Source organism: Paroedura picta, chromosome 11, assembly GCF_049243985.1.
Source record: "Paroedura picta isolate Pp20150507F chromosome 11, Ppicta_v3.0, whole genome shotgun sequence".
Taxonomy (NCBI): Eukaryota; Metazoa; Chordata; class Lepidosauria; order Squamata; family Gekkonidae; genus Paroedura; species Paroedura picta.
This window is the reverse complement of record NC_135379.1, coordinates 63,469,569-63,492,114: the sequence shown is the minus strand read 5'-3', so window position 1 is coordinate 63,492,114 and position 22,546 is coordinate 63,469,569. Positions and strand designations below refer to the sequence as shown.

Genomic DNA, 22,546 nt, shown 5'->3' with positions numbered 1-22,546 from the left:
GTCTGCCATGAAAACGCTGGAGGGCGTCACCCCAAGAGTCAGGCATGACCCGGTGCTTGCACAGGGGATACCTTTACCTTTACCTTTAGGACGTACCGTTTAGGGTCATGTGGTGTTAACTTCTTTCCTTTAAAATTTCCCCCCTCTCTCTTTATTGAACTTAGATGCATCAAGAAAGTGTGCATATGATTGAAGTCACAAGCAGCTTGATCAATGAAACCGTAGCTAATCACCCTGAATGGGCCAAGTAAGAACACTGCAGTAATGTGACAGAAGTCAGAAGGACAGTCCTGTGAATCCTGTACCCAATTGTGTGTGAAGGTTTTCGTTACAGTCGTAGCAGGGGGCCCCAAATATGCTCGGGGCTTCTGTTCTAGATGCAAAAGGAGACCTAAGCGTAGGCTTATGGGTGATCAAGTTAAGCGTGACTTAAGTAATAAGTAATTCCCTTAACTCAGAAGCTGCCTACAGGCTGTTCCCTGTTAAAAGTCTTGGCCAATAAAATGGCCTCACAGCAGCTCCTGAAAATGTCTGAAGGTTTTCTCAGAGAGCCCCCAAGGGAGGGCAGCAGTGGAGAATGCATGGACTCTGGTTGGTGCTGGGGGGGCTACCTTAAGCAGAAGACAGCCCGGAGGTTGCCACTGCCACAGGCCCACTTTAGCTGCCAGCGTTCTCATCTGCCCCACTGTGCTCTGCTGCTTGAAGCTTATCCTCTCCCCCCTTCCCCCAGGAGCATGGAGCACCTCCCCTTCCCGATTTTAGGATCGCTTCTCTCTTTTTTGTATGAGGTCCACATCATAATTTCCTTGTTTCCTCCCATCACTCTTTGCGTATCTGGCAGGGACAGAATTAAAGTCATAAAAGCTTGGAGGAGATGGACTCTTGAATTCTCAGTTAGATGGAGAATTCTCTTCCGTTCTAAAGTGAGTGAGAAGGGGGTTTGCTTTCTAAAACTCAACCCCGAGAAAGCATCTAGAATGTGTCGAGAATTCACATTATATTTGACTCTTAGAGAAATAACTTATGCTCTTTCTTCGGAACAGAGCCAAGTTATATTTTATTACTGATGATCCAAATCTTCTGTTTCTCAGAATGTTATACGTATATTTATCTACCGTGACATGAAGTATTTGATACCGTTGTATTTTTTTTTTCCAAACAAAAAACAAAACTAGCTGGCTTCCAGAAGCTGAGGTGGTTCAGAAGGCTCTGAATTCGGCTGCCAATAATGTCTATCAGTACGGTCGAGAATGGATAACACACAAGGTATGATTTTGATAATCCAGGGCAGAGTCTGCCCTTACTTCGTTTATTCCATTGTCAGTCCTGTTGAATTCAGATCGCTTTGAACTCGGGTCTTCCTCTCCTCCCCCTCCCCATTGAAACAGGAAAGTCTTCTGCACGTGGTTAGGGAGAGGGGGGGGAGGCAAATAGAGACTCTTTCTCTGTTTTCTTGAAGGGGGGGAGAGGATCCAAGAAATCAGAGGAGGGAGGAAAAAATCCTTTCTTTTATTGAAAGGGGGAGGGGGTAAGAGGATCGAAGAAGGCAGGAAAAAAAATCCAAGGCCGACAGAAGTTGAGAGAACTTAGGGGCTTCTCCTTTAAGGCAGGCTTGTCACATGACCACCTGTAGCCAATCACGGGTTCTCTACCACGGAGGAGAGCCCTGAATATATTCAGGATTAGCAGCAGTCTGAGATATCCCACAATAAAGGTAGGGTCACTCCGGATCAATCCTTCTGGCTGCAGAAGGAAATTAAAACCGCTCCAAATCCAAACGGAAATCGCATTCTGTGTAGAGGGCAGGGACTGAATCGATCTCGGGTTGCAATAAAAGCCCCGTGCAGTTTACACCCAGGATTGGAAGTCATACTGTAAACTGAATGTTCTTGGGTAGGATCAGCACAGAAAGCAATGAAAATGGTCTTTTGAGCATCTTTCAATGTTCCAAGAATTGGTGACTAATTGAAGGCATCCTGCAAGTCTCCGAACAAAACACTGCAGTGGTGGCTAATGATGTCAGTTTACTGTTTAGATTTAATTTATTTTCAGACCATTTCCTCTTAAATAACATTATTAACAACACCAGATCACTCCCCAGATGCTTAGCAGGCCAGCACACCAAAAATGTCGGCTTCCTCCAGCCTTTAAGTATTGCCTGCAGTAGAAAATGTGGGATTTGAATGTTCCTCTGAAGCCTGAATAGATGCAACTAAGCCTACCGCCGCAGTGCCTCCCAACACACGCAAGAAGTCTATTCTTCTATGCGATGACGGCAGCAAGACGAGTGCTGGCTAGAAAATGGAAAACACAGGAGCCCCCGTCAATAGAAGACTGGCTGAGCAAACTGGCGGATCTCGCCAAGATGGCTAAACTGACATTAACTGGTAATGGAAAATCAGAAGAAGCCTTCCAGGAACAATGGAGTCCTTACCTGAACTATTTAAAAAAGTAAAATAGATGGGGAAAGGAGGGGGTTCTAATATGCTTAGATTCTAAACAATTATATGTATCTACTCTAGTTCTATCTTTTCTGGAAAAATAAAAATCTATAAAAAAAATAAATAAATATTGCCTGCAGTGAAGAAAATGAGTGGAGAGACATCTAAGGGGGCCTTTTCCATATTCAGCCAACTCAAATCCTGCCAGGATGACCACTTAAAATAGCTGCCTTTCAGCTCTTCCTTTTGTCTCTTGCAGCTCCATAAAATATTAGGAGAAAAGGTGAACAACACAGCTGTGATTGAGAAGCAAGTTCTGGTGCTCTGGGACAGATTGTATCACTCCTGGTTTGTGAAAGTAAGCATCCTGGGCTTCTTCAAGGGTATTTAGTAAGGCTTACGTGAATGATAACTATAGAAGACGATAAGAGATCTGAGTGCTGACTAGGAGTGTTGGGCAGGTCCCGTACTCAGGTAGATAGCGGGGCTTCCATGTAACTCGTTATCTTGTACATGCATGAGGAAATGGGTGGAGGGACAGGGCCCATGGGTGGCGTCACATTTCACCCCAGATAGCAAATCCGGGATAGCAACTTAAGAGTCACTGTCTGGTGGGCTCTTTAGCCCAGGGTGGTGTCTGAAGAAAAATGGCAGTTTTTAAAGGTTTCACATATCTGAAGGATGAAGTGAAACAACAGCAAAAAAACCTTGTTTAAGGCTTCATTAATTGGAGAAGGGCCCTGACCTGGATGGCGCAGGCTAGCTAAGCAGTGTCAGGCCCTGGCTAGTATTTGGATGGTAGACCACCAAGAAGGCCAAGGATTACTCCATGGAAGCAGGCAACGTCAAACCCCTTGCCCTGACCTGGATCGGCCAGGCTAAACGGATCTCTTTAGATGTTGCAAACTTAGAGTATTTGGATGGGATCTCATCAGGGCAGTCCAGGCTGAATAGTTCTTGGGGTTGGCATAAGTCAAGACATAAGTCCTTTCTCTGAATAGTTCTTGGGGTTGGCATAAGTCAGTCCTTTCCTTTACCACCACCAAGTGCAGAAGGATGTCATTTTCTCCTTACGGCCTGTGAAACCTTTAAAGCAGGGGTAGTCAAACTGCGGCCCTCCAGATGTCCATGGACTACAATTCCCAGGAGCCCCCTGCCAGCGAATGCTGGCAGGGGGCTCCTGGGAATTGTAGTCCATGGACATCTGGAGGGCCGCAGTTTGACTACCCCTGCTTTAAGCCTTTAAAAAACCTCACCTTGGCCTTTCAGAAGCCAAACCAGTTGAAGAGCTTCAATGAAATCGCTAATGCGTATTCACTAGTTTAGAGGGGTGAGGGTGTCCCTCATGTACACTCCCGCGTGTTCGTTAACATTCAGTCTGTGAAATCCTCTTTTGTTCATCAGAACGCAACCCATTCAGGAAGACCCAAAGGCCACAAGCCGCATGTGGGCCGTCAGAACAGCTGGCCGGGAGAGATGCTGGATTGGCAAGATGTAGCCTCTTTTGTTCATGAGAACATCGAGACGTTTCTGTCGGTATGTAAAAAAAATTATAGTGAAACATTAAAAATTGCCTCTTTATATAAAATGACAAGAGCCTCTTGTGGCGCAGGGTGGTGAGGCAGCAGAAATGCTGTTTGAAGCTGTCTGCCCATGAGGCTGGGAGTTCAATCCCAGCAGCCGGCTCAAGGTTGACTCAGCCTTCCATCCTTCCGAGGTCGGTAAAATGAGTACCCAGCTTGCTGGGGGGTAAATGGTAATGACTGGGGAAGGCACTGGCAAACCACCCCGTATTGAGTCTGCCATGAAAACACTAGAGGGCGTCACCCCAAGGGTCAGACATGTCTCGGTGCTTGCACAGGGGATACCTTGACCTTTTTTATAAAATGACAGCCAGATTTAAGGTCAGTAGCACCTGAGAAATCAACAAGCATTTCTGGATATAAGCTTTCCAGAACTCCCATGCGGATCTCGCTGTTCTACTGCAGACCAATACAGCTGCCCTCTGAAATTGGCTCCATAAAATGACTTCTCGGTTTCCTCACTGAAGCTGCACTTTCTGTAATACTTCTAACACGGAGGCCTTTCTCTGTAGTGCCTTTTAGGTCATACTAGATTGAGGTAGGCGAAGCTGCTGCTGGGAGTAGGCAGAAAGGCACTTTGTTTTCAAGAACCTCGAAGTGTGTTTCATTCATTCATTTTGGCGGGTTCAAGGTTTGTGAAGCAATGTTTGCAAATTGAAGAGCTGCCATGAACTCCCATGAATTTTAAGGCAGTTCGCAAAGAGCAGAAAGCAGGGGGTTTGACTTGGAGCTACTTAACTCCCTGCTTTCCACTCCTCACCACTTTTAGTGGGGAGAGGAAAGCAGCGATCATGAACCAATGCAAACCAACTTCCCAGTTTGTATTGGTCCAGGATTCAGGAACAAACCATGATCTGCAGTTCTTGCCCATCCCTAGCCAATTTAACTCTGATTCTACACTGCCATTCTCTTCTGCAAATCTTAGCCTAAGCCTTAAATAAAATATGCCCTAGCATTTTGTGCCGTTTATGCCCTGCTAGCTTTCGCATGACTCCTTCTAAACCTTCTGCCCCTTTTTGTCATAAAAAAAAAATCCCTGTGCATCTTTGTGCTCCCATGAAGGCTCTTCCTGCACTGACTATACTGTTGTGGGCTCCTTGCCTTTTTAAAACTGCAGCCCGCTATTTTGTTCACGATGGCACAACTTTTATTTTTATTTAATTACGAAAACGTTTATATCCTACCTTTCTTCTTGGTTCAAGGGGGTGTTCAATAATAAACACATTTCCCATCAAAATGGGACAGAGGCCTGCTGTTTGAGTGAACTCAGGAGTCAGTTCTTGTAGCGCTTCCTTGGAGATCTTCAAGCAGAAAGGGATAAGCTTCACCTCTTCAGGGAGACCCTGCCACAGAGCTAGAGCCGTAACTGGAAACTTAGGCAGTTTTGTTCTGAAAGCATTTTGTCGTATAGACGAAGCACACAGTTCCACCACCTCTGGAGGTTTAGTCTGTTGACCACATACCCTGGATGATTCAGTGATAAACACTGCAGATCCCTGTCAAGCAAGATTTCCAGGGTGTAAGCTTTCAGGAGTCCGAACGCCCTTCATCAGGTACCTGATGAAGCAAGTTTGGACTCTCAAAAAGCTTATACCATAGAAATTTTGGTGGTCTTTCTAGGGTGCTTTTGGCCTTTAATCTTGCTGTTTTACTGCAGACCCACACAGCTGCCCACCTAAACCAATCCTAATTACTTATTTATGTTTGTGCTGAAGAATGCTCATTAGGTTTTATCATTGTACGTTTACCCCATAGTGGTGTTTGAGCATATCTTCAATCAGTTCGCGTTGCGCCATGAAGAAATCAGTGTGACTTTCCAGGTTTGCTGATACTACCAAGACAGGAACTCGTTCTCCTCCTGAGGAATGCATCTTGCGCTCCTTGAGCACTGTGTATTATGTGTGTGCTTTAAAAGTTTGGCCAACCTGCTTTCTTTTCAGCATTTTTTTTTGGTTCTTTTCCAGATCCTGGAATCCCTGTGGGTCGTGATGGGTCATAACGTGAACCTTCTTTTCACCACGGTTACAACTTTAGTGACTGTCCTCTTCTACAGTGGCACGGCTCTGCTCAATTTCGTGCTTTCACTGGTCAGCACGGCTCTGCTTCCTTGTTTATGCTGTACAGTTCTGTCAACCTGTGGGCTCGGTCAGGGAAGTGAAGGAAAGGAATTCAGAATGTGTGTTTGTATGTGTGAAATTTGTGTATTCTATTACACTTTGAAAGCTGGGACCCCTGTAATAAGGCAAAAGCAATCTTACTAACTGATCTGTGTTGGACCTTAAGAATAGGACTGTTTTTGGAGATGAATCTGCTAATGAACTTCCTCCCCCTATTCCCACGGTTTGGCTCATGAGTTAGAACAGTGGTCCCCAACCTGCGGGCCGCGGCCCGGCGCCGGGCCGCAAAGGCCATGGCGCCGGGCCGCGGCTCCCTCTCCCCCCCCCGCAGTAAAAAACTTCCCAGGCCGCAAGCTTGCGGCCCGGGAAGCTACTTACTGCGAGAGGGCGGGGAGAGGGAATCAGGGCCGGGCCGCGCCCGCGCGGCCCGCGGGCGCGGCCAGGCGCGGATCGCGGGCGCGGCCCGATTCGCGGGTGCGGCCTGCGGGCGCGGCCCAACCCGCGGGTGCGGCCTGTGGGCGCGGCCGGGTGCGGCCCGATCCGCGGGCGCGGCCGGGCGCGGCTCGTGGGCGTGGCCTGCGCGGTCCCTGCGGGCGCGGCCCAATGCCCTGCCGGTCCCCAGCCTAATAAAGGTTGGGGACCACTGAGTTAGAAGACCCTCTTTCTCCTGAAGCTTTTAAGGCTGCAGTAGACACAGTGTGGTGGGGATGTTGTGATGAGGAGGAGGAGGATTATATTTATTCCCCGCCACTCCCGGAACCAGCTCGTGCTGGGTTACAAAGTAATAAAACCCCAATTAAAACATAAAATCTGAACATGACGGGGAATAGTGACCTTGACATGTGGTTAAGGTCAACTCCCGAGAGAGTGGAAGCCCTTACTCATTGATCCGAGATTACATTTGCATGTTGCTCTGTAGGGATTGGTGCTGTTCATATTTTCAGGGCCTTTTCCTCTCCCTTGCAGGTCATTTTCCTGACTACTCTGTTCTACCTCTTAAGCTCCAGCGACGAATACTACAAGCCGGTGAAATGGGTGATCAACTTGACCCCCTTGTCGCAGCCTGGCGCTACCTCCAATATTGTGGGGCAGTCAGTGGAGGAGGCCATCAGGTACCCTGGTGCATTCCCACGACTCGTGGAAACTTGTTCTGTGTTGCGGGGTGAAGAGAGGGCTATATAAGGGTTCGCCTGGCCTTGACCCTTTTCGGCCCTGGCCCCAACCTGATGGAATGAGCTCCCACAAGAGCTGAGGGCCCTGCAGGATTTGTCAGCTTTCCACAGGGCCTGTAAGACGGGAGCTCTTCCGCCAGGCGTATGGTTGAGGGCAAGGCAGAGTCCCGGGACATTGAACAAGGACCCCCCCCCCCCAAGCTTACGAATTCTGCTCCCACTCTCTCAGAAAGACAACTTACCCACTGGGCTGAACAAGATGGGATGGTGTGAGATGTGTGACCTTTGTTATTGGGTTTGATAAACTGGGAAGGTTTTATTGGGGTTATATGTTTTTATTGTTTGATTAGAATTAAAGCCCGTTGTAGCAGGTACAGTGGTCCCTAGCAGGGGGGGGGGAGGGGGGGAAATAGCAAAGAGAGAGGGAGGTAAAAAGGAAGAGAGTGATTAAGATAGAGAGAGCTTGGCACTGGGAAGAGGAAGGGGAGAGTTTGTCCAGTCTGTAAGGGCATGGGGTTGAATGTGTGTGTTGTGTGGGAGGTTGTGGTGGCAAATGAGGCCATGGGAGAGGAGATATGGGTGTCAAGAACCTGTGGTGTGGAATGTCCATTGAGTGTGGGAGAGGACTGACCTTTGGGAATTGTGGCATAGTGGTTACAGATGAGCTTTCCAGAGCCATGTCTTCAGATATGTGAAGAACTTTGTTAGACCTGGGAATGGCCCACAGGCACCCAGCAGGCCTCAGGTGTTGCTAAGCAGGTTAAAATTGCTTTCCCTTCCTCTCCCAATAACAGTCACCCTGTCAGGGAAGTGGGGCTGAGAGCACTGAGAGAACTGGGCCCACAGTCACCCAGCAGGTCTCAGATTTCTCTAAGCAGTTTAAAATCGCCTTCCCTTCCTCTCCCCATAGCAGTCATCCTGTCAGGGAAGTAAGACTGAGAGCTCTGTGAGAACTGAGAATGACCCTCAGTCACCCAGCAGGCCTCAGTTGTCTCTAAGCCTTCCCTGTGGGGGTGAGAGCTCTGAGAGAATGGGGTCCACAGAGCCCCCAGTCCCCCAGCCGGCCTCAGTTGTCTCTGAGCAGTAACCAGTTTAAAATTGCCCTCCCTTCCTCTCCCCATAACAGTCATCCTGTCAGGGAAGTGGGGCTGAGAACTTTGGGAATGGCCCACAGGCACCCAGCAGGCCTCAGGTGTCTCTCAGCAGTTTAAAATTGCCTTTGATTCCTCTCCCCCATAATAGGCACACTGTGAGGGAGGCGGGTGTAGGGGCTGGCCCAGTCCCTGATTGGCCCGTGTTCACTCACAGACGCCTGGGACATGCTCCTCCCACAGGGCTGTTTCACAAATATATAGAGGAACCATGGGTACGATGATATATTTGTGAAACAGCCCTGTGGGAGGAGCATATATAAAATTCTCTTTAGTGACAAAGGTCAGACAAAGTACCTACTGTCTGCGAATCTGGATTGGGTGCTCAAAGGCAGCGCTTGCTGCTGCTGAGTCTGTGACGGGAAGACTGGATGGGAGACCAGTGGGTGTGAACATGATCCTGGGGTACTTGTGTGTAAGCTAATTAGGAGCGGACAGTGTGATGCGGTGGTAAAGAAGGCGACTGCAGTCTGTATCAGCAGAGGCATCGCATCAAAATCGCAGGATGTCACAGTACTGCTGCATACTGGACATATATTTACCATGGATGCTTAGGGCTAATCCTGCGTTGAGCAGGGAGTTGGACTTGATGGCCTGGATGGCCCCTTCCAACTCTGTGATTCTAAGAATATGGACATACCGTATCAACAACCCCCCCCCCTGAACTGTTGAAGTTTTGTTGCTTCTTTGCTCAGTAATCTCAGCAATTTTATAGCGCACCGAGGACTGGAACTAAGCAGGATGGGTGTCGGCTAGTTCTTGGATGGGAGACCACCAAGGAAGTCTGGGATTGCCATGCGGAGGCAGGCCGGGGCAAACCTCCACTATAGTCTCTGCCCTGACCTGGATGGTCCAGTCTAGGCCGATCTCAGCAGATCTCAGAAGCTAAGTATTGGGATGAGAGAGCCCACCAAGGGAGGCCAGGGTTGCTGTCAAGGGGCAGGTTATGGCAAGCCTCCTCTGTTAGTCTCTTGCCTGGAGAATCACGGGGGTGGGGTGGGGTGTTGTAAGTGGGCTGCAACTTGGCAGCACTTTCCACCCTCCGTTGTGTGCAGCTAACAAGTGTCCCTGAGTCAGGGGCCCAGAGCTGATTCCTTGAGAAGCTGTCCCACTGTGGCGCTAGGTCTTGTAATCTGCTCACCGACTGCTAGGCCTCTGAGACCTTGTATGGAACTGGCGGAGACAATGGGCGTTAATTGGAAGGTGGAAGCCAGCTATAGAGGAGGAGGAGGAGAAGGAACAGATTTGCAAGTCAAGGTAGGCCAATGAGGGCCCACGAAGCAGAGCAGTAGGAGGTGGCACAGGAGCGGAAGATGCGGGTTAGCTCAGACCCGTCCAGATTTGGGCTTTCAGCCCCACGCTCCAGCTCCCCCCTGGGCTCCACCCTGCAGGTTACCTGGGTCTGTCCTGCTGTATGCCAAAACACCCACTTTCCACTTTATTCACCTCCACTTTTTGTCACCATCGTCATCATCATCATCTCTGTTGTTATATTTCTATGCCGCCTTTCCCCACATGGGCCCCATACGTCCCCTTCTGGGCCATTCTGCTGGATGTTTTACGCCTCGCTTTGTCCCTGGCTGTGCCAAGCAGTTCTACTCTTATTGAGTTGCCGGGGTGTGGGGGGAAACAGGGAATTATTTTAGGCCCTTATGGATTTTGCTTAGTGGGAAGAGGGGCAGACAGTGTCAGCCCCCTATTCTTCCCCTGACCTCCTTCTTTATCGGTTTCTCTTGTCCTTTGCTTTCAGTCTGGCTCTGGCTCAGAGTCTGGGCAGTCTAGCATGATTTCGCTTCAAGGGGTTTTACATGGGAAGGGAACGGAGGCGAAAGAAATTAGCCACGGAAGCTGAGCAGGAGCCATTATCTGGCCTCCCAGTGGTTTGTTCTGGGTTTTTAGGAAGGCCTCAAAACTTCCTGCAGCTTCCTGTAGCTGCTCCCTCCTCAGCATTAGAAACTAAGAAAATTATATGATTTACTTCATTGATACCCCACCTTTCTCCCTGGGGGGAATCGAACTCAGATCTCCCAGACACTCTTAACCACTACACCGTGCTGGGTCGTGCCAGACCCACTCATGTGGACAAATGAAACCTGTATTCAAGGTGTGCATGTGTGCGCCTGTATACATACACTGTTCCCATCCACCAAGCCATTAGCTAACATAGACAAGCAGATTCTGTCCCCCGAAGTGTGCCTTATTGAAGCTCGGGTCAAACTTAGATCTGATTGAGGACTGGGGTGGGTGGGAGGCTATGCACTCTCTGTCCTTACCCATTTCCTCCACTCTGCTGCCCTCTGTCTGGCTTCAGCATTTTGTGTGGACTATCAGCAGATCAAGTTTAAATGAAAGCAGATCCATTCCTAAACTGGAGAGCCCAGCATTGTTTAAGCTTGCGTCACCATGGGCCATTTGAAACACCAAAGCGAAGGGAAACCAAGTTTGAGTCCCGTGGCACCGTTAAGACCAACCAAGTTTTAATCAGGGGATAATCTTTTGTGTGCATGGCCACTTCCTCGGACACCAAGCCCGGTATGAAAGAGGCAAAAGCTGCATGCGTTTCCACAGTCCCCTTCCAGGTTCCTTACATGCTACTTTCTGGTGTCGATCCCTCTGTGCTGCCAAGAGAGGAAGCTTGCGTGCATGTTGACGCAAACCGAGAAATGCGCATGATTGTGCCGCGGACTTACTTACCTTGTTCCTGCCAAGTGTTTTTAGATTAGGGCTGGGTTGGGCGTTTGCCCTGCATGGCTTCTGGTGGGCCCTTGGGGGTCTGGTTGGCCGGCCGATTTCTGGAAACGTTCTCTTGACAGCAGCTGCCACCCCAGCACAGAGATCTTCTCTCGGTGACTGAAGGTAAGCTGTGGCAGCCGTCTTCTGGCCTCCTCCTTCTCCTCCTGTGACGGCCCTTTTGGGGATGCTGCACCCACCAAACTCCGGCAGAATCCCCTAGCTGCCCGCAAGCAGAAGGAAGTTGGGGGCCGCTGCCGGAGGTGTTTGCCGTTTGGTGTCTAAAAATGGCTGCGAGTTGCTCGTGCTGTCTTTCGGGAGTGTTTTACTAGCATCGTGGCTGGAGAACAGGGAGGGGACCGATCCGCTTTTGACTGAACACCTTTGGTTCAGGAGGCAACCGTGCTTCTGTGTGGCGACCTTTATGTTTGCAAAACCCCGGCATTCTGGATAGTTTTGCTCTTAAAGCTAACTGGGCAGCACCTAACCCATCTCGTTCCGCGGCACGAATGGAGCAGAGATCCTTGAGTCGGTGCATCTCTGTCGGCTGCATGCTCGCCTTTTGCTTGAACCGCTGCCCTCCCCCTCGGTGGCATGTCCTTCTCTTCCCGAATGCTCCAGAACCCTCCTCCCCTGAAGCTTCCATTCTGCTTGCTCTGGTGGAGATATTGCACATTACTAAGTTGCATGTTGTCACGGCCGGAGTGCAATTTAGTGTGTGCGATATTTTCACGTGAGTGCATGCACACGGGTATGGCTGTGCCTTAAAGTTACTGCAGGCTGGATCGGGATGGATTAGCTATGGAAGAGCCTGCATCCATACCAGTATCACCCCCCCCCATGCAAAACTCCCCCAAAAGTTAAAATAATAGATAATCCTAATAATAACTTCAAAAAGTAGTTTCTGAAACAGCGTCAGAGTCATTATACTAACCCATAGTTCCCCACAGATGCTAGAGGGGTGAATGCAAGCTTAATTTTAATTACCAAAATCAATTAGGATTACTTTTTATAATTGGATCAGGCCCCTGCAGTCTCGGAATAAACAGTGGAACATGATGATGATGATGGAAAGAACCAGAGATACATTCGACAGAGGGAACAACTTGGCTTCCAGTATATGAAGGGTTAAAACGCCCAATATGCTCAGGAGCCCCTTGTGGGTGCTTGACTGCAATGTTAGCCCTGTTTTTTTGGTCATCTTGAATGATGTCGAGAATTCACTTGCAGTTGGATGTTCTTCTCAGTGCCTAGAGTGGTGCCCACAGCATTTCATGTTGTCTCAAGATATGTTGTGTGTGTGTGTGTGTGTCCATATTGATAAGCAAAAGTTCTGACACTAGAACATGAGAGTTCTGACTTAGCCATGAATGAGCGAAGCCCTGACCTGGATAGACCTGGTTAGTCTGATCTCAGCAGCAAAGTGGGGTCAGCTTTGGATGGGAGACCAGCAAGGAATTCCAGAGGCAGGCAGGGGCAACCCCCCCCCCCCAATGACTCCTGCCTTGGAAAACTCACCAGGGTCGCCATCCATCCACAGCCTTTTACAGACACACACAAGATAGAACCTCGCCCATTTTTTTGTGAAAAGGTCCTTGACATTTCCCTGATGAAATCGACTTTTCAGATAGTATCCCAAAGGGCCTTGCAGCTTAAGGGATCTTAGCCTTGTTCTTAGAGACAATAAATCAGTCTTGGGAGACACTCACTTCTGATTTACTCCATTAAAGAAATTCTCTTCACTTAGAAATCTAAGGTAGAACTTTGTCTCCTCCCATTACAGGCTAGCTTTCTGGGTGGAGTGCAATTGAGTGGAGCCACAGGCATCCTCCTGTAGCCCAAACTCAGTGAGGCCGTCCTTGAGACCACAAGTTCGTAGAAGGCAAGGTTCTCTCTCCGAATGAAACTCCCCTTCCCATGCAGCCTATTTAAGTGTTGACTACCGTAAAGGTTTCGCTTTGTTATACCAAAGCATATAGGAGTTCGTGTATCAGCAGAGCTTCTTTTTTCGAACTCCACATCTGAATGGTTTTGTGAGGATAGCCAGCAGCAGTACGACGTTCGTCACAAACATCTACCCAGCTTCCTTGAACATTTCGCTGAAATTGCAAAACATTTAGCTGCTGCACTTAGCTGGTGTCCTAGTTTTCTCCTTTTCCTCAAAACTGAGCCAAGAGAAGTTTTTAAATTGCTTTGTATCATGAAGGACTGAAATATTTCCCGATGCAACATGAATGCCAAACGATGCTGATTATGTGAGAAGCTGCAGAGGTACTGGCTATGGAGTGCTTAGATTTCACAAAATGCCATAGGGCTGTTCAGATGCGTCAGTTACCAAAAAAGCAGGTATGATCAGAGCTGGAGGAGACCTCAAACAAGAGGAGAAAATGGATAGAGAAACAGAAAATGGATACGAGAACTTATGGAAGAAGGAAGGGTCACGTCCTTCAAATGTCAAAAAGTTTAGACTATCCAGGTGTGCGTGAGGCATTGCTTGTAAAGCGTGTTATAGTATAAAATTGCCAACTCTGGTTTGGCAAAATCCTCAAGATGTTGGGTGTGGAACCGTGGGAGGGCAGGGTTGGGAAGGAGAGGGGCCTTGTAGGGCAGAATGCCCTAGAGTCCACCCTCCAAAGCAGGGGTAGTCAAACTGCGGCCCTCCAGATGTCCATGGACCACAATTCCCAGAAGCCCCTGCCAGCATTTGCTGGCAGGGGCTTCTGGGAATTGTGGTCCATGGACATCTGGAGGGCCGCAGTTTGACTACCCCTGCTCCAAAGCAACCCTTTTCTCCAGGGGAAGCCCCCTTGGTCCTCTGGAGAGGGTCTTCAAGTGCTACCTGGAGGTTGGTGGCCTAAGTTGTGGTGTTGTGTCTGAGCCCCAGTCAGCCAACCTTTTTTCTTCTTTCTGAGTGTATGTTAAACTGACTCTGAATTCAAATTCAGCAGAGCAATGATCAGTCACTGCATTTGGGCTGTATTCAGAGATTACAGTATCCGGACCACCATGCGGGTATCCTGCTGCTACATTAGGAATCCCTAGTTCTTGTGTCCAGGATGCAAACTGACACTAACATTAGTAGCGATTTGCTTAGATCCTTAAGGATCTAAGTCTGCTTATTTGTTTACAGCACATGTGAAAGTCAGCCAGTAGGTTTTATTAGAGTTTCTTTCACCTTTCTAGAGGAGTATTTGATGCGTCCCTCAAGATGGCGGCGTTCTATGGACTGTACACCTGGCTGACGCATACCGTCTTCGGAATTAACATTGTCTTCATACCCTCAGGTAAGAACTGAAGGCTGCAATGCTGGAGGTGTTTTGCCAAAGTGTTCACTTTTGGTAGCGGATGTTTTAACACAGGAGGTCCTGCAGCTCCTCGGAGTTCTGTTTACCATTCTGGAAATGCATTTGCATTATGCTTAACACATAAAAATGTTCCTTCCTAGCCTGAGAATCTGGAATAAGTGGGATAAAATGAATAATAAATAGAACTCTTAGGAATTCCTAAAGCAACAGCCTGAGAAACATTAATTTTAAAAAGCCTTTAGTTCAGGGGTAGTCAAACTGCGGCCCTCCAGATGCATTCGCTGGCAGGGGCTCCTGGGAATTGTAGTCCATGGACATCTGGAGGGCCGCAGTTTGACTACCCCTGCTTTAGTTCTACCGAAGTAGACGTTGGTTACATTCCCACCATGTTTATGCTAGAAAAAAAAAACGATGTTCTTTTGTGTGTGTTTAAAAACTGCTTCCTAACAAGGTGGCTTGATATAAATGAAGGTCAGCCACATCACCCAAAGGTAAGATGTAAATTATTGATGTAAATAGATTTTTCTCTCATTTAGATGCTTCCTAAATGTTGCCATAACCATAAGAAACATGCAGATTTAAAACTGATTTTTATACAGTGTCTCGAGAATTGAGACGCCGCATGTTTAATATTTAACAGTATTAGTACGGCATTAGAAAATAGAAAGCCCTGGCCTCGGTTTGCCTGATCTTGTCAGATCTTAGAAGCTAAACACAAGTCAGCCCTGGCTAATATTTGGATGGGAGACCCCCAAGGAAGGCCAGGGTCCAGAGGCAGACAAATGTCTCTTGTCTTGAAACCCCCAAGGAATTGGTAGCGAAAGAAAGGCAGTATATGGTGTCATTTTAGGTAACTGGATGTTCATGTCCTCCAGACTGCAATGTGAGGAGTGTTTGTGTGGTGGTGGTGGTGGTGGGGGGGGGGGATGTCTCTTCTACAGCCTGTAGCCACGATGGGTTTTTACTGAGAGATGCTGGCTAAAATCTTCTTCCCCGTGACCCTTTCTGATTTTGTCGACTTCTTTTTCTTGGTCACATAATTGTCCTTTCCCACCATCTCAGTAAGACCTGTTGGGAAGTCTAGAGTGGAAGGGCATCTCTCCGCCTCCACCTAGTTCTCTAGCCACAACATAAATTCCTGATTTGTTGAGTTGTATGACAATTCCTCCCAGGTTCCTACTTCCTCAGAGGGTCACAGGTTCTGTTAGAAGGCCATGAAGACATCAGAACAATGAAAACAGTTTCAGCAATATTAATTCATCTTGCGGGAACACAAGATCAATAAAACTTTCTAGTGAGCCACACAGAAGCCTTTGAAAGAAAGCTACTAGCTCATGGTCACCTTCTCCACATTATTTGTCTCCATTGTTGGCTCCTGACCCAGTGTGCTCAGAGTTCAAGATGTCCACTTTGAAATATTCTTGCTTTTAAAGCTCTCCAAGACATTAGGAAAACAGTCTGTTCATTCAAATGATCCTGTCGGTTTAAATGCAGCTGTGTGCTTAGAAAAGAGCATAGATTCTTGCAGGAATTCATTTCTAGGGTCATAGCTGTGTCTTACATTTCTAACTGCCTGTCTTGTCCCTCCTTAGCTCTGGCAGCGATACTTGGGGTCGTCCCCTTTTTGGGGACGTACTGGGCAGCTGTACCTGCAGTGCTAGACCTCTGGCTTGTACAAGGAGAAGGATGTCAAGCTTTGCTCCTCTTGGTGTGTCATCTCTTGCCAACGTATTTTGTAGACACAGCGATTTATTCAGATATATCAGGGTAAATATTTCAATATAGTATTCAGTCTGTATTGGGAAAGACCTCACTGAAATATTAATAATGCCTCTGAGACTAATCATACCATTTTATTTATCAACCATTTATCTATCAATACAGGACGGGTTAGGTGAAATGGTGCACACATTGTGTTATATTTTCAGGGGCCTGAACCAGTGTGCGTGCCCATTGCATGAACCAGGCATAACTGGTCAGCCAGTCAGCTGATACTGGCTAGGATGGGTTATGTTGTTGTTGTTAGGTGCGAAGTCATGTCCGACCCATCGCGACCCCGTGGACAATGATCCTCCAGGCCTTCCTGTCCTCTACCATTCCCCGGAGTCCATTTAAGTTTGCACTTAAGACTGCTTCAGTGACTCCATCATTCTCTGTCGTCCCCTTCTTCTTTTGCCCTCAGTCGCTCCCAGCATTAGGCTCTTCTCCAGGGAGTCCTTACTTCTCATGAGGTGGCCAAAGTATTTGAGCTTCATCTTCAGGATCTGGCCTTCTAAGGAGCAGTCTGGGCTGATCTCCTCTAGGACTGACTGGTTTGTTCGCCTTGCAGTCCAAGGGACTCGCAAGAGTCTTCTCCAGCACCAGAGTTCAAAAGCCTCAATTCTTTGACGCTCGGCCTTCCTTATGGTCCAACTTTCACAGCCATACATTGCAACTGGGAAGACCATATCCTTGACTAGATGCACTTTAGTGCGTTTATTCAAGGATGGGTTATATGAAGTGTTTTTAGGAGGTTTCTAGTCAAAGCATTTTAGTCAGAGTACTTGGTGTGCAGAGCTTCTTCCAAAGAGGCCCATTAGCTCACTGACACAGCGCTCTCACCAAAGCAGGTACAAGTTTATTTTATTTATTATTTCTAATATTTATATACCGCCCTCCCCTCTCCTGCGGCTCAGGGCAGTTTACATGGAACAGGGAAGATGGACCAACACAGTATAACTCGGTAACGTTGAATAGAGGTGATACCAGAACAACAGTGGTTCTGATACATTCAGTAACTGATTGAATGACATTAACATGTTAACAATCCCATGGTGGGTCACTTCAGGATGTTTACTTCACGGAGAGGAGTTCTGGGGGGGGGGGGCAGTAGATGTTGTCGGTTCGGTCGACCTCAACCAAATGCCTGGCGGAAAAGCTCCCTGCGGAACTGTTCTAGCTCCAGCAGTTACAACAAGACGTTAATGTAAGAATAATACCGAGAGCAGCTTTTTCAGTTGAATGCTTATTTTTTTCATGGCTGTTCATGCTGGTGCTAAGCGTGTTGGGAAATACTCCCTGCTTGAGTGCTCCAGGGAAATGCTCAGCTTTATGTTCTAAATCGCCTGCAAGAAGAGAAGCCGGCTTGGCAGGAATTTGAACACTGCAGCATTCTCATTCGGTGTGTTGTGTTTGCAGAGGAGGACATCCGTACTTAACGGGGCTGGCCGTGGCGGGTGGCGCCTATTACCTCGGTCTCGAAGGGGCCATCATCGGGCCCATTCTCCTCTGCATTCTTGTGGTTGCCTCTAACATCTACAGTGCGATGCTTGTAAGCCCCACAACCTCCTCGCCTGCCCCGTCACAAATGCCTTGGCCTTTGCAAATATACAGGTAAGTCGCTTACGTCATCTCTCCAAATTACCACCACCTTCAAAATGTGTATTGTGACTTCGCAGCCATTCTCGTCCTATGGGTCGGGGCCTTTGGTAGAGGCAGTGGGGCACTGCTGGGGGAGGGAGCAGGTGCCAAGCAGAGCTGGATGCAGTTTCTTCGAAGCAGCAGAGGTTTAGCATCTCAGCCACCCAAACTATTATGGGAACCGCAAAAGTGTAATAACCATCTATAGACCTGTGCTCTCCGGGGGTGGCCGAACTGTGGCTCTCCAGATGTCCATGGACTACAATTCCCATGAGCCCCTGTCAGCATTGCTTTTGATTTCAGGGACACCTTTAAGACCAGCAAAGTTTTAATTGGGGGTGGAAGTTTCTATGTGGCATCTGAAGAAGTACGCATGTGCACAAAAGCTTATCCCCAGACTGCCTCTTGGTTGGTCTTAAAGGTGCCCCTGGAGATGTAATCGTCGTCTCTCTGTTTTTGTGAATGGAGGTTTGGTTGCCTCAATTGCCTTCATCTCTTGTAGGCAACCGAGGGAGACTCCCGAAGAACTGAAGGTCACCACAGAATGACGGGCCCAGCATTCCCTTCTCTTCCTGTTTCTTTTGGGCACCCGGAGCTCTGGGGAGCGGAGGCCATGGGTCTTGCCTCCAGCTGTGTCCAGCAGCAGCGGTGGGAGCAACATTCACTTATAAGCACCATTCACTGGAAGAATGATGTCGCCTGAGGTCATTCCGCGCTTTGACTTGGCCAAGCAAACATGTCTGCTCTGCATACTTTGCTTGATACGCAAGCTGACCTAGGATTTTTTTTTGGGGGGGGGGGGGGGCTGGCTTGCCAAACTGTATGATCCCCTCAAAATCTTTTGGTTTGTCTGCTGAAACATTCTGATTTGGTATTGACACTTTTGATTCTGCACATAAACAGATTTTGAGAGTTAGAATTCCCCCTCTCTTGCTCTTGGAATACTCGCTTTGTCACAAAGCAATCCATTGTTATTATTTTTAACAGTTGTTACGCCTTTAAAGCCCAGCCTCTGCCCAAGCTTGTCTTTAGCGAGTTTACTGGCTGCCGTTTGAGACCAGCAACACTTCCTGCTTGTCTGTGGCCAGATAGATAAATTGAGTTACATGCAGTACTCTTTGGGAAAGTGCTTCCTTACACCCTTGGTTGCTTTGTCATATAGTTTTAGTTTGCCAAAACTAAGTCTGTATGAGAATATATATCTGCTTTCCCGTGCTGCTGAACCACCCTAGCCAGAATAGGCTTGGACCTTCTTGGTGACCACATCAGCCCTGTGGGGGTCTCCCGGCCTGGCTGGAGATCTTGCTCCTTGGCCAGCCAGCATCCCCCAGGATGCATCCTCTTCAGCCCCCCACGGCCCCTGTTTATGCAGTTCCGCTGTAAGTCGTTTTCTTTCACTAAATGCCAGTCAGTTTGTTGCCATGGTATCCCGGGTCTTGGACCCTCTGCTTCTGTGCTGAGGCCACCCAGCCCTGTGAGGCTGGTCCTGAAAACCCACCTAAGCCTTTTGTATGCACCTTAAAAACTTGGGCTTGCCCAAAGACACAAGCCAAAGGCCCTCGCTGAACCCTAACCCAAGGACTAGGGTTGCCAACAGATGTGGAGAAAGATGTCTTCTGGTTCTCTGTAGTTTTGAGTTTTTCTTGAGGTTTATGGGTAAGTCCAGAGGAGAAGCCCCCTCCCCCTTACAGGAATTGCAAAATTTGACGACCCTGCCTGCTGGAAGGAGGAGTTTGTATCCGCTGGTGGAGACTGCCCTGCCGAGAAGGAAAATTCAAGGCACGTGAGAAGAACTCTTTCATTCTCACGCATTAAGCACCTCTAAAAGGACCAGAAAGAGCCTCTTGTGGCGCAGCTGGCAAACCACCCCGTATTGAGTCTGCCATGAAAATGCTAGAGGGCATCACCCCTAGGGTCAGACATGACTCGGTGCTTGCACAGGGGATACCTTTACCTTTAAAAGGACTGGAGCATATTTCTCCAGGCCTGTTGGCAACTTAAACAAGACAGTGGCTGCTTTGGCCACCTTGAGAACTCAATACCTCTTTCATAAAACAATATTATGTGTTCTCAGTTTATTTTCACTTAAACCATATTTGTTTGTTAAATTGCATTGTGATTCCTTTTAAAGATGCTTTGAGTCCCTGTTAAAGATTCTCCCTGACATAAATTAATTCAGACCTTAATGCAGCAAAGGCAAAACGGACAGTGCAAATTTGTGCCGATATACCAGGGTGTTTAAATCTCCGGGCGCTGGATGGTTACGGCCAGATCTTCCAGTTGTTAAAAAGGAGGAGGATGGTGCTTTCTTCGAGCATGTACAGAGGGTAATAAATCAGTGGGAAGAGGCAGATTCTCTGGGCCAAACGACTCTGTCAGATTTTTAAAGAGTGGAAAGGGCTCGATCCAAAAAACAGTATTCCTGGAGTCTCCTGAGCTTTTTGCCACTTGGCTACTTGAAGAACCTGGTCCATTTTCAAAGGGGAAAATGTTCGGAGCACAACTTCGGAGCTGTGTCACTGAGGGAAAACAAGGACTGGGAAGGAGAGGAAGGCACAGGACCGTGTTCTGACAAAGCCCCAACTTCGGAATTCTCCAGACATTTTCAGTTTGAGACTTTTGCAGTATTTCTTCATGTGGGCAACCGCTGTGCTTCCTTTTCCTCCGCTTCACAGTTTTATAACTTCTGTAAAACATCTTGACTCATGCTTCTTTGGCCGTGGCAGTGGAGACTAACCCGTTTCCCTGCTGCAGAGTTTGGCACAAGCTCAAAGGAGGCCAGAGCGTGAGAACCTGCCTAAAGGGCTTGCAGTCGAAATACATTTTTGGCCTTTTCGAAGCAAAAGAGTCGCAGAAGTAGGCTGGCTGCTGCCTGAGCTTTCGAGAGACGGCTTGATCTTTCTGCCCAACGGAAGGGTCCTGAGCGGGGTCCGTTTTCCGGACTTCAAAATGCTGAAATCAATACGTTGAACATTTTGTGGAAGTTTTAAAAAATTAGTTATTAACAGTTATAGCCTTATTTGCAGTTCTTCCTAATGGAAGCATCCCTTTTCATTTGAAATAAGCGTCATGCAGGTGTATTCTTCCACCTGTGCAAACGGACGAGAGAAACTGAAAGACTTCCTGGTTAGCATTTTGGCGGCAGGTGTCGATTGAGGGTTGCTTCCTGTGAGGTGCCACTTCTGAGTAGGGAAATGCTGCATGACTCTGGAGAGTGAAAGAAATGCCCTTGTGAGTCGTGCATGCGGTGAGAAGCAGGGTTGGTGGCAGGTCCCAGCCGCACCCATGCGCTGAAGTGATCTTCCCACAAGAATCGTTGATCCTGAAGAGACCCTGGTTTTCCTGAACCACAAATTGTGTTAATAGCAACATAGACATGTTTATCCTTTAAAACCGTGGAAGAGTCTGTAGAAGCAGTTTCTTATTTAGCCCAAGAACTACTCAGTACATGTGTCGTGTGTACAAAATCTCACTGTTGTGCCCATTTTTGCACGAATGACTTGAGCTGCTCTTAGGGAGACGTGTTGGCGAACGGGGGGTACAGCGTGTGCCCTGGATGGCACCCCTTGCATTTCTTGTAGAATGCCCCAGGACATTTATTTATTGCGTTCAGTTTTCACTCCTTTATAAATATGCTTGATATTTTTCTAAATAAAGTTCACCTTTGATCTTCTGGCTTGAGCTGGTCTGCCATTGATAGTGCAGCTTTGTTTTCTATGTTGACTTGATTTCTCTTTTTAAATAAAAATTTGGATCTTCAAACAAAACAGTACTGTGGTTCAGCTGGAAAGCTTTGGAAATGATTGTCAGCACCCTGTTTTGTTATTTTTTCCCCTAAATGGTCCGGGTCTTTGCCTCTGTTTTCTCTTTCCTGAACGTGCGTGCCCCTACGCATGCGACACCCACATGTCCCAGGTCCTAGCAGTATACCTGTTCCCCTTACACAAGTGGCTTTCAATAAGCGTTACGAAACTGTATTGAAACACCCTTATAATTCATGTAAAACAGGCCTTCTGCAATATTATTATTTTGATTTTGATTTATTATCCACCACTCCTGTAGATGGCTCCTGGTGGGGTACAGTTGTCCACAATAAAACCCTGATAAAGCCCATTAAAACCCATGGACATAAAAACATACTACCACAAAAAGCCAACAAAGTCACAGAGAACATGGCGGAATAACTCAACTGTCAACTTCCAATCTCCCAGTAATATCTAATAGAGGGGGTGGGAAGAGGGGCCCAGATGAAATATAGCCAAGCCGCTGCTCAGCGCTGGGGGGGCCGTGACAGATCTTCCTTGCTGCGACAGCCTCAACCAAAGACCTGGCAGAAGAGCTCTGTTTTGCAGGTCCTGCTGAATGTCAAAAGCTCCTGCAGGGCCCATAGCTGTCCTGGGAGCGCATTCCACCAGCTTGAGGCCAGGATCGAAAAAGCCCTGGCCGTGGTCAAAGACATCTGTAAACCGCTGGAAACAGTATAAATAATTGGTTACGGCCTAAGTGGGAGGAGAAAGGAGCGGGGCCAGTCCAGGATAGGAGAATGCGCTGATTGGCCCCTCGCCTGGACTGACAAGAATTCCAGCCAGTCGGGTGAGAGGCCAATCGGAAGGTGCAAAGCTGGCAGGAGGCTACAGAGTGCGCTCCC

General features: G+C 48.0%; 1 protein-coding gene across 1 annotated transcript in view; it reads left to right on the top strand.

The window, feature by feature from the left end:
• TMEM245 (transmembrane protein 245) overlaps window positions 1–21,665 on the top strand; it is a 38,225-nt gene extending 16,560 nt beyond the window's left edge. Inside the window, exons 8-17 of the mRNA XM_077302783.1 lie at window positions 165–247; window positions 1,176–1,266; window positions 2,701–2,799; window positions 3,846–3,977; window positions 5,989–6,111; window positions 7,108–7,253; window positions 14,378–14,478; window positions 16,092–16,266; window positions 17,677–17,871; window positions 18,401–21,665. Coding sequence (XP_077158898.1) covers window positions 165–247; window positions 1,176–1,266; window positions 2,701–2,799; window positions 3,846–3,977; window positions 5,989–6,111; window positions 7,108–7,253; window positions 14,378–14,478; window positions 16,092–16,266; window positions 17,677–17,871; window positions 18,401–18,446 — 1,191 coding nt within the window. The 3' untranslated portion in view covers window positions 18,447–21,665. The remainder of the gene's footprint in view (window positions 1–164; window positions 248–1,175; window positions 1,267–2,700; window positions 2,800–3,845; window positions 3,978–5,988; window positions 6,112–7,107; window positions 7,254–14,377; window positions 14,479–16,091; window positions 16,267–17,676; window positions 17,872–18,400) is intronic.
• Window positions 21,666–22,546: the final 881 nt, after the last annotated feature.